The 12,596-nt window shown below is 41.4% G+C and overlaps 1 protein-coding gene across 3 annotated transcripts in view; it reads left to right on the forward strand.

Annotated features, from left to right (window-relative positions):
• The window catches only part of LOC118774956 (SH3 and multiple ankyrin repeat domains protein 1-like), a 59,578-nt gene that overhangs the window by 36,297 nt on the left and 10,685 nt on the right, over nt 1–12,596 (forward strand). For all 3 annotated transcript variants that reach the window (XM_036524594.1, XM_036524603.1, XM_036524611.1), the window contains 2 exons: nt 11,883–11,965; nt 12,261–12,385. In XM_036524594.1, the coding sequence (XP_036380487.1) occupies nt 11,883–11,965; nt 12,261–12,385 (208 nt within the window). The remainder of the gene's footprint in view (nt 1–11,882; nt 11,966–12,260; nt 12,386–12,596) is intronic.

A 12,596-nucleotide genomic window follows, 5' to 3' on the forward strand; every position in this document is an offset into this window, starting at 1 on the left:
GGCTTGGCTATGCCTTGACTGGGATATAATGCTTTCCTCTGGGCTGTGTGTTTGCATGAAGCCGGACTGTATTAGTTTGTATATGGCTGGTCTGGGATCAGATTAATTATGCAAAGCTTTATTGTGATCTGATCCCTGATATTGAACAGAATCCTATTTGTACACACGAAGATCCAGATGTGTTGGTTTGATTGAGAGGTTACAGGTTCTTAGTGATGTCAGTATACAGTAATGTTGTATTAGGTCATCATGGTCTATGTTTTGCTGCTGTCATCAATTTTTTCTTGGACCATCCTTGTTTGATTTGGTAAATGATACACTCATCATTGAACTGCATTTTTATATTATTTCCTCATTTCCTCATTCCATGAGATATCCAAAAATGAGTCATGAGGCTCACTTTTTTTTTCAAAACAAGAACAAACAAAATTTATTTCTTATGCAGAAAAAAAGACATATATAATGATGATATCAGGATGAGGCACGTAGGAAACTTTCCTACCCATTATTGTTTCAAAGTAAGTGAAAGGGGGTCTCTTTTTTCAACTAACAGGATCCTGATTGGGATCAGGATCAGGACTGTCATGTGTAAATCTGAGGAAAATATTTAAGGTGCAATATGTGAACCACCAGTGAACCATTCCGGTAGTCTTCGTCTAAACAGTTTTGCAGCCTGTCTCATCACACCCCCAACTAGTCTACTTACGCAACACAATGTAGATGGTATGCTCTACACCTAGGTCAAACCATAACCTGTCATTAAACATGAATTTAAACACTTTTCAATTAACCTTTGCCAAATTCTGATGGAACTTCCATATGCACAGGAACAATATGTCCGACATCTTCATTCAGCAACAGGCTAACATGTGCAAGGTGTATTCTGGTGCCTTCATCCTTATTTCTGTACGAGAACAAATCTAGCTAGGGCATAATTCAAGTGTCCCTGTGGCACTTTAGGATGCAGGAAGATGTTGATGCCAAGATGCCTCAATAATGACCTTGCACAGGAATGGCTGTGTCCTTGTCTGTGCTATATCAGGAGTCAGAAGTCAGTCAGGAGTGGAGCCATCTGAGTGTATCATGATTACAGATGTGACGTTGTTGAGTTGTTACATTGATGCATACAAAAGTGTCTGGGAAGATTAATTCCTGCCTTCGGCATCCAAATGGTCTTTTGCTCTCCACCTTGTGGCAGTCATTGCATTTTGCTGCAGTCTTAGTTACCTCACATTTTCCTCACATGTTGTACCTGTGGTAAAGAGAAGGCAAAATGTCATCACACTGCAGACCACATTTTCAAGTCTGCAAGTCATTATGTCCATACGGTGTATAACACCTGGCACACATGCTAAAGCCTTGATCTGACACTGTAAGCAAACATTTACAAATGGACTCAGGTGATGTTAGTTCCATTTCACATAACCAATTTTCAAATGCACCAGGGTCCTTAACATATTCATGTGACTATCTTCAAAACTTTTCTGTTGGATAAAAAAATTATGGGATATACAATATACTCAATAACAATGGATAGCCATGGAGAATCACATGGGTGTTTTCATATCCACCTTCATACTTAGCAACTGTCACAATTGTGCACATGACCACACTGCTTTTGGTAAGGATACATCATAGGTGTGCTGTTCCTATCAGAGGGCTTTGGAGAGATTAGATCCATCAGATGCTCACTGTTAGCTTGTGCCAATTGGCAGCCATCATTAAAGCGAGTTCATACCAGAATGTAATACAAAGTGTATTTAAACAATGACTAGCCTGTAGTAACATAACATCAATGATTAAAAAGGTGAAACTTTCTTTACTTTCTTTAAATAAAGTGGATACCTGTCACACCAGCACATTTACAGGGAAAACTGAACCCTAGTTCATTTGAAGAGGACCTGGGACCACCTTGTTCAAATGTAATTGAGTCTGTTTTTTTTTTTTTGGTGTGCACCCGAGTTAAAAAAAAAGCTTTTACGTCTGTAATCTCTGGAAATAAACAAACTTAGGTCCAGAAAATCCCCTCCAAATGAACCAAGGATCCTAAAATGTACAATAGATAATAGACTGTTAGGAAATGAAGCAGATAAAAATACTTTTATGAATAAATATTTCTTTGAAATAAAATAATTTCTTGCATTTTTAATGCCTTTCAGTATGGAAACCAAAGGTTTTACAGATACAACATTCATTGAGCCTTCTCTATAAGATTGCTCAGTGGTCAGATCAGAGGGTTGTTCCCATGACTGTGATGATGCAATGATGCAAATGTTTGGAGCACAGAGTTAATGGCTCCATAAATGAAGATCAGTGGGAAAATGCTGGAGAAAATCCTATGTCATCTCAAACTCAGGTCAGACTGGAGATGCATACTAACACTACGCTGGAAAGGCTAATGTGGCCTGGATGTATTAATTTCTACTATGGCTTTCTTTAATGCCAGGCTAGTTCTTCAAGCACAGTTTCTGATAGCACCGCTATTTGGCTGTATTACATTGCTTTTTCATTGTAGTGGAATGGTAGTACTATGTTGTGCTTATTTTGACTGATATAAAACTAGCCTCATTTACCAGATATGTGTCTTCATCTTGTCCTGCCAGCAGTGACATAATGATATAGATTGTTCAATGAATCAAAAATTCACCTAAGGATGTCTTAGGCCTGTGGTTCTCAGCCTTATTTAGATACTACAGGCTTCGTCTTGTCTCAAGTACTAATCAGACCCAACCACTAATCAGACCCAACAGATGACAGGGGTATGTGTACACCCAGTGGAGAGACAAGGTCTTAGGCCCATCAGGTAAGGGTCTCTACAGGATTCAAGTTTTTAAATTGACAGTTAAGATTATCTGCATATGACATCCCCAAAGTTTTCCTTTATTATTCTTTTCTGTCTTTATTTATCAAACTAGTGATTGTGACACAAAAATGGAGATCTTCTGAGATTTTTCTCTTATATTGACAATTGCACAGCAAATCATTTTGCCAGCAGTTTGCTCATTTTTGGAAAAAAAAAAAAAAACTTTAAAAAATGTATTAATAGCAATTTACAAACTGATATTGATAATTACGTAATGAAGTATTTAACCTATAAGACCATTGGAATGTCACAAGTTATATGTGGGAAAAACAGATAAAAACCTATACAAAGATTGCAGAATTTTTTTAATTGTTTGTGTAACTTCAGAAACCACTGTAGAAAATGATAAATATATTGAGATAGCAAGGAGAGTATGTACCTAGCTAACTAAGGTACCTGTGGATACATCACTGGCTAGCTAGTTATCAAAATTATCAATCATGACATCACTTGACATAATATTATGTGACATTTCATGTTGGAAAGAACATTTTCCATACAAACACAGTTCAAGATGTGCTGCTGAGACACGGGGCTGACATAACCATATACCACTAGCAAGCTAGCTAGTCAGCTGTTCTAGCAGCAAATGTATTTGCATGGAAACTTGACCTTCCATCATGAATCAACACCTTGACATGAAGCCACACCTTAACATGACTCTATGATTCTTTTACAAAATAACTGATAAATGTGTAATTAGCAAGTCTTCCCTTGCAAATGGGGGGGGGGGGGGGGCATACCCACTAATTATATATGTCACAAGGCATGTAGTCATATTGTACACTAAACAAGCTAAGCAAGGTAAATATAAAGCTACAATAAATGTGGAAGTAATACATTGTATGTGTGCTTTGATAGCATTCCTGTGTATTCTGTCATAATATCCTTGGTAGAAATCTGAATCTGTTTATCTGTTGGTATTCTGTGAACATAATTGTATTACATTGCCATATGTCTGAAATGATCCCCAGATTGTCAGATCCTCCAATATCTGGGCCATTCTAGAACACAGTGGATTATTTTCAGTGTGCAACAAACTCTTTGTTTATGTTGATGATCCTATCAGATTTGTCTTTACTTTGTGAGATCATACAGAGGACTCTGTGGAAATATTTCCAAACCTTTAAACAGTCTCCTACAAGATTATGCAAATGATTCAATAAAACCACTGTCATATTTTGTGCTTTTTATATCATTGGAGTAGAGAATACTTGACAGCATTGCACTGTGTTAGTGCTGAATGCATTGTCAGGTAGGTGCAGTGTTAAATAGTGTGCTGTACTCCTCTGCACTGCACTATGCTGTCATGCTCTGCAGTGCTGGTGCCTCTCTCTCTCCCTCTCCGCTGCCCCGCACTGTTGTGAACTGTACTGCTTCAATGTGACCTACACTGGGTGCTGTAGTAGCATTCACTTTGGCTCACTGCACTGCATTCATTTGGATTATGTGGTGCTGCAGTGAATTTCCACATTCTTTACTAATTCTTCTGATTTTATTTATTCACAATTATGAGTCCTTACAACTCAATCATAATTAATTACATTTATAAAAGTTACTGTAAGCTCCATGTTTATGAAAAATATACCACAGTGAACAGATTATTAATGCCTTGTATGAAAGTGTTTATGTTTATGTGTTTATGTTTAATATGCAGCTACAACCCTCCAATTATGACTGACTGATGTATAGTCAGACATACTTCTTTTTCACGATCATTATTTCTTTCTTGGTCAGACAGATAGCCTTGCAAGCAGTATCAAACCCCAGCTCTGACTGTCTGACATACAGAATCAATTTCCAATTCTGAGATTCTTATACAGATACAAACCCTAATTCCTACAGTCAGTTATACAGTATCAAACCCGTTTCTCACAGTCTGATCCTGTATATTATCAAACCCAAGCTCTGACAGTTTGATGTACAGTATCAAACCCTTACTCTTACAGTCCAATATACAGTAGCAAACCCCGGCTCTGAGGGATTGGACTGCTTTCACTCCCTTTTCCTGTAGTGTTCCTCACCCTGTCTTCACCCATATTCCATCTCTTCAATCAATCACTCTTCTCCCCTTCCCGGCCCCTTTTTCCACCCCCCTGGCTCTATTTTTCATTTCCTCCCTATCACACTCCCTCTCTCTCCCCTGTGGTGTCTCCATCTGTGTCCTCAGAGTGGAGGTCAGACACTGAAGGGCGCTCTGGTGGGGCGCAAGACTGAGACATGGAGAGACAGAAGGAAGGGGAAGATGGACAAGATTGTAAAGGAGCGAAGGGGTATAGAGTGGAGAGGAGAGTAAGGGAAAAGAGAGGACAGGAAAGGAGTTGAGCAGGAGAAGTGCCATGGAAAGAAGGCTTTAGACATATGAGCAGGGTGTTCAGGAGGTTTACTTTCAGTTAGGGTCAAACACCAGTTGGTCCCATGTGTGTACCCTCACTATATTCCCTCTGCATGACAATCACAAGTAACAATTCTATTGTCTAACCATTACTTCACATCCTGAGTATTTATCAAATCTATCATATTCATGAACTATACTAGGTAGCAATGTGTTGGTGTTTGGTGATGTGGTATAGACATGTTTAAATTAAGATGAAGTGCAGTGGTTTTACATATCAGTGAGACATTCTACCTGGATTTCTTCTGCATAAACGGCTGGCTGCATAAATGTACCTTCAAATTTGAAGTTACCTTTGATAAAAAAAAAATGTCAGCACAAGAATGAAAATGTGATAATTCTTTTTTCCTTCTCTCCTACTCTATAATCTTTCTTTCAATTTACCCCCATTTTTCTTCCTAATTTATCTACTGCTTTCTGGTGTAGAATTCCCCTTTCCCAGGCCTCTCTTTTTCTACTCTTCAATAACATTTTTCTGTTCTTTTCTATGTCTTTGTCCCCCTCTGTCTTCATCTGTCTGTTTTGCTATCTCAGGCTTTGTGGACAGTTTCATGTAAACAATAATTCTTTTACCATTTTCAAAACAACAACAGTTTCAACTACCTGTATCACAATGACTGGGTGACAGAGAGGAACAGAAGGTATAGGAAGCAGAGAAACATACGCATTTCTTACAGCACAGAAGTGATAGTTGCAAAAAGATTTTGTAATAATTTTCATTGTAAAAAATTCCAGCAACAGCTCTTGTGGTCTGATGTCCCTCCTTCCATGTCACTGGCAGTTGCCCTGAGCTGAGTTCCAGGTGTGTTCACCTGCCGATAGCAGAAGACTGCTCAGAGGATAAACACCCTCCATCCCCCCCTACCCCCTGCACACATGACTTCTCTGGGGAAGTTGTCTGTAGCATGAGGAAAAGGCAGTGTGGATCTCTTTCTTTCTTCACATAGGCCAACTCCTGTATCAGGTGGCTCACTGTACTTAAGGAAAGAACGTTTCTCTCTCACACATAAACACGCATCCCAATATCTTTTCACCCCCTTTATACTCCCTCTCGCGCCTTCTCTCTGTCCTCTCTCTAACAAACATGCTGAATTCACAGCCGTACAGCTAACATGCAGAGAGGGGGAGAGAGAGAGAGAGATGGGGGGGGAGAGACCATAAGAACAGTGGCAGACACGGAAGGCAGCAACGCAATAGAGAGAGTGAGAGACAGAGAGAAGGAGAGAGAGAGAGAGTGAGAAAGCCGACAGAGGAAAACACTGACACACAGGGAAGCAAGCATTGACAGAGATGATGTGAGTGCTTATTTCTCCCTCTCTCTCCTCCTCCCATTCTCTTATTTATCCCTCTGTCTCCCTCTCGCTCTCCCGCTCTCTCTCTCTCTCTGGCTGTCTGTGTCGATGCATCTCTCCCTCCCCATTTCCCTCTCCCCTCTCCCTCTCCGTTCCTTCATTCATGCATCCAGTTTCGTTTACAGACAATGTGAGAGGGAGAGAACAAGGCGGATGGGGGTGTGACCCTATGTTGGTGTGTGTATGTGTGTGTGTGTGTGTGTGTGTGTATGTGCACGTGTGTATGTGTGTGCGCTTGTGTGAATGTGCGTAGAGGGAGGTAGGGAGGGAATGATTTGAGAGGAAAGGAAGGAGGCATGATAAAAGGGAAGCAGGGCCGAGCAGGAGAGAGAGAATGTTTAGGGGATGAATGCAGAAAACAGGAAGTGAGAGGAAAGGTAGAAAAGAAGCTTCAGAGAACAGGAGAGATAGAGGGATTAGTGACAAGGGGAGAGAAAGTAGAGAAGAGACAAAGTTAGAGAGAGGAGAACACAGAGAGAAGAGGGTGAAACAGGGTGATGCGCAGAGAGAGAGAGAGAGAGAGAGAGAGAGAGAGATAAGAATAAGGGACCAACAAGGAGAGTAACTTGTAGAGATGGACAGAATGGACAGACTAGACAGTTACAGACAGCAAGATGGAGAAAGGAAAGAAGAGATGAAGACAGAAATGCGTCGATGTTGGGAATAATACAGTCTGAATGACTGCCTTAGATGCTCCAAGAAACAGAGATCAGAGGATCTCAAAATTTATAATCCATCCGTGTTCAAAGATGACAACTTATCAGTGAGACCTATTTTGCAGTTAACATGACCTCTGAATATTAAATGAGCTTACACTGTAGTCACCTCGTACCAACTTTCTATTATTACAGCAGCCCATCATATTAATTTCTATTGCACAATAATATAATTAATATCACTATTTGTTTATGCTTTAGTTTTAATATCTTCATTACGGCATCAATACTCGAGGCTTGTAATTTCATAGCTGTTCAACGATCCTTATATTTTTTCACACGCTTATGTTTATCTCATTAAATATCTAACCAAAGAAAATAGATTAGCCCCCACTTGCCACTGACTCTATACTGTACTGCTGACCCCTATTGTCACAATCTGTACAACACAGTGTCACAACACTGTACATGAACAATATATAATCTTGCTTGATACAAAATTCTTTTTATTCTGCCATAAAAATAATTCTGCGTATTGAATTGCATGATACACAGACAAAGTATTATACTGGACATGCTAAACAAATGCCAAGGTGGCTTTTTTGTTATCATCAAGTCAGATTTATAAATGCTTGGTATGTCTCGCCAAACTTTGTTTTTGGTTTTATTTTCTTTCATAGAGGGACCTTTGTTGCCCTTTAAGCATAAATATTGGTGCAGTTTTAAATGGTCACCCAACTGTAAATGGCTTCTACCCTTGTCCTGTTATTCAACAATAATGGCGACATTACACTCTAGGCTGTTGCAGTATAACCTGTTGCCACATCATGGTGTACTCTGCATTACACTTTTGTGTGCCACAGTGGGACCAGTGTAGGCAAAAGGGAACAGGCCTCACTAGCTAGAGTTTGCGTCTGAGAGGCTAATGGGGCCTGAGCCGCTGGACACATTACTGCGACAAGCACCTTACACAGAGAAAAATGACAGGCGCATTAGGTTTTGTTTTCTTAAGTTTTTAATGCAGTGTTGTTCATTTTTATTGCAGTGCCTTTTTTCAATGGTCCTTCATGCTAAAAATTTTAGAGCCATGGATGGTTCCGTTGTTATGACTGCAGTGTTTGTGCTCTGTTCCTTGCATGTGTGGATGTATGTATATATGTGTATCTGTGTGTACGTGTGTGCATGTGTGTGAATTCACTGGCTGCCATTGGCCAGCAGGCATGTAGATATGTCAACAGAGGGGATCAGAGTGAGGGAATCGGCTGTTTGTATATATGCAATCTGCCAGCACTCCCACCCCCTAGTCTCTCTTTCTCCTCATGTCTCTCCTTCCCCCTTTCCCCCTCCCAAAATTACCTCATTTTCTCGCTCCCTCTTTTATGTTAAACCACCTCTCTCTCCCCTCCCCCCTCTTCCTCATACACTCCCTCCCTCTCTCTCTCGCTCTCTCTCTCTCTCTCTCTCTCTCCCTGTCGCAGTCACAGAAACCATCTCTCTCGCTCTCTCTTTCTCTCTCTCTCCGTCTTAAGTATGAAGGGTCTGGGAGCGCTGGGCCCTCGCTCTCTCTCTCTCTGTCTCTCTCTCCTCCTCTCCTCCCCTCTCGCGGCTCTCTCTGGCTGTTCTCTCGCTGGAAGACGAGGAGGAGGAGGAGGAGGGGGGGGAAATGGCGATGGGGGGATGCGGAGAGGGGGATCTCTCTCTCCCTCTCTCCCTCTCTTCTTCCTGGCCGTCCCTAGGCCCCAGAAACAGGAGCGTTTGGTTCATTTACAGGTAGTGGCTCTTTTATTTCCCAGCTACGGAGGGAGGGAGAGGGTGATGGAGAGAGAGGGAGAGGCAGTGCATGTGTGAAGACATGGATGGGTAGATGGAGAGATAGAAAGACAGCTAGATAGGCCGATGGGATGTATTGCAATGCGTATGGTGTATGTGCGTGTGTGTGTTTGTTAGTGCGTGTGTGTGTGCAATGAATGAGAGATACTGAGCCCTCTGCGTGTGCCTTGCTGTTTGTCTCTGTACCTCCCCTCCCATGTATTTATGAATCCCAGTGTCTCCCTCTCTGAATCTGTATTTCAATATGTCAGCATGTAATATATGCCTTCATTGAACAGACTCGTTGGGGAGGATCTGAAATTGCTGATTTTCTGATTGGCAGAATGCTAGGCATGTGCGTGTGCGTGTGTGTGTGTGTGTGTGTGTGTGTGTGTGTGTGTGTGTGTGTGTGTGTGTGTGTGTGTGCGCGTGTGATTGTATGTGTGTATTTGTGTGTGTGGACAAAGCTGCGTGGTCTGTGAGCGGCTGCTGAAAGGGAGAAAGAGCAGGAAGGAGAAGACATTCTTAAACTGGTATTGATGCTGTTGCTTTGCTTCATCCGCCCTGGCACAGAAGAGAGAGAAAAATGGAGAATGGTGTGTGTGTATATGTGTGCGCATGTATGTTTGTGTGTGTGTGTCTGCGTATATATGTATGTACATGTACATTTGTACGTGTGTGTGTATGCGTGTGTGCATGCGCATGTGTATACAGTAGTGAGCACTAATGAGAAAGACGGTGCTGCCCTCCTCTATAGATGGCTGTATGTAGACAGCAGCAACAGCGAGAGCTAGAGAGATCACGCTGTTGTACAGTGTGAGAAAGGAATGTTAGGACACAGATGGTGAGTGATAGACAGGCTCAGAGAGAAACACAAGGTAACAGTAAATAGTGAAGTCCATTTGCTAAGATGTGTCCACATAAGACCCAGACTATCATAGCTAGAGGGAGATATAAAAATATGGAGGAATGCAGAGAGAAAAGAATTTCTAGGGCTCTAGTGTGATAGAGTCTGACAGATGGATTTCTTTGATGGACAGTCAAAAAACATGAAAAAAAGAAAGAGTTGGACACAAATGCTCTTTAATCATGGACTGTCATAACCATTTTCTCATTGTGTTGTGCTATATTTACAACAGAGCAGAAAGCCAATGATGGCTTTGAGTTTCGAAGAGCAGGAGAGAGACAGAGATAGAGGGAGTGAGTGAGAGGGACAGATGGAGAGATGTGGTTCTGTGCCAGTATACAGTAGGATTTTAAGCAAGTGTGTACAGTAAATTACAGTAGAGACAATGCCTAAACACTTCATTTTGCAACTGACTGATTGCCTCTCAAGCTGACACACACTGGCTGACAAATGCACTGACTGACTAATTGAGTAATTGATTGACGCACTGACTGGCTGAGAGACAAGATGATCAGGTGTCTGATTATGTACACAGAAGAAGACAGGCACCCAAGAAGATGACTAAAAGGACATGTGACAGTCAGAAGGACAGTGCTGCCTAAATAGCACAAAATTTTGGGCCTCTCACTGTTCAGCTGTGCAAGTCTGAATATTCCCATTTCAAATGAAAACATTGGCGTTAAACAATAGCTTTAACCTCAGATTGAATTCCAGTGGTATTTTGAAGAGTTCCTTCCTGGTTTCTAATATAATTATCTATTACCCTCTGTTAAACAGTGCAGTCAACCCAAGAGATGTTGCCACCCAAGAGATATGCCACTTTATGTACAAGATCATTTGTTTTTCAGATTGTTTTTCACATCTCTGTATTTCACAATAATCAGAACCTGAACTTCAAAATTTAGAGATATTTACCGAATACAAATAATCAGAGGTGGGCACATGGACTCCTTTCACTGACTGCACCAATGTGTGTAACTGCTCATCCAAACTCCAATGGAACCTCTGACACTGACTTTAAGGACTGGGCCACCAGGAGGTGTAAGATGCCATTGCCTTTCCACTTGTGTGCTGTTTCATTTATCAAATATTTACCACCTCTGCGTGAAGTCGAACAAAATGGACTGGAGCAGTGAAACAAAAATAGTAAATGCATTCATGTTTTTAAAAAGCTGCCTACATTTCAGAGGATAAGTGCAAAGTTGTCCGTTGACACCCTCTCTCTCTCTCTCTCTCTCTCTCTCCCCCTCCCTCCCTCTCTCTCTCTCTCTCGCTCTCTCTCTCTCTCTCTCTCTCTCGCTCTCTCTCTCTCTCTCTTTCTCTCTCTCTCAAGGATTCAGACTTGCTTTATTAACATGACAGAAGCTATCCAGTGTTGCCAAAGCATTTTAGGACATGAGCATATAAGATCAGCTCTCCATTCTCCTCCTTACTTCAGAAAAAAAGAACAGTTTGACACTGTAGTTATCCTTTGACTGTCTCTCGTATGCTCTGGTTTGGTTTAGTTTGACAGATATCCTGATGTACCTGTTTTTTTCCAAATTATTTTCAGGAATAAAAATAGCTGCATATTACTTACTGACAAATGTCCTGCTAAATATATGCAATCTGTATTGAAAGAAAACTGTTGATAAATCTGTGAGTCTGAAGCACTGGTGTGTTTGTTTTTCCCCACTTGTGTAATATTATCACCAAATAACTATGTGTTACATCTTCTAATTTTGACCCAGACTAATCTATAAACATGGTCAAAGTCAAAGTCAGTGTCTGTCTATCTCTATCGCTGCATCTCAGTGAGAGGTTCACTGTTGGGAAGAACAGTCCACCACTTGGTGCAGTGTGGTTGTACAGTGGTGCTGGTGTGGTGCTGACTTCCTCACTCTCTCTCTTTCTCTCATAGTGACTACATTATTAAGGAGAAGACGGTGCTCCTGCAGAAGAAGGACAGTGAGGGGTTTGGCTTTGTGCTGAGAGGAGCCAAAGGTCAGCTCTCACTTTTACATCTCCCTTGTTTCTCTGAGCCATAACACACATTCACATGCCCCCCCCCCCCCCCCCCCCCCCACCCCCTTCATCTCTGCTATGGCATGCTCATCTCTACTACCCCTGATCACTTTTAGCTCTGTCCTCCTTTGCATCTTCTTTAGAGGTCTATTGCCATGGTGTAGATGTGTTAATATTGATTATGTTCATTATAGTTTCCCATCACTTTTCCCCCACGTCCCATTGTTTCCACTCTAATTACCTTGGCCTCTCCCCTCGCTCTGTCTCTCTCTAGCTCAGACTCCTATAGAAGAATTTACCCCCACCCCAGCTTTCCCTGCTTTGCAGTATCTAGAATCAGTGGACGAAGGGGGTGTGGCCTGGAGAGCTGGTCTGCGAATGGGAGACTTCCTTATTGAGGTGTGTGCTGCTTGGTGTACTACTGAGGGTAATTGTGTCTTTCTTAATTGATTGAACATACCATGATAATCCAATTTAACTGTAACACATACAGCAAATAAACACACACATACTCATATATGTGAGTGTGTTTGATGTAACATGATGTGCCATGGTGATCAATCACTTATGTAATCCATGCTGTGTTAAGTCACTGTGTGTGTGTGTGTGT

This window comes from Megalops cyprinoides, chromosome 1 (genome assembly GCF_013368585.1).
Source record: "Megalops cyprinoides isolate fMegCyp1 chromosome 1, fMegCyp1.pri, whole genome shotgun sequence".
Classification (NCBI taxonomy): domain Eukaryota; kingdom Metazoa; phylum Chordata; class Actinopteri; order Elopiformes; family Megalopidae; genus Megalops; species Megalops cyprinoides.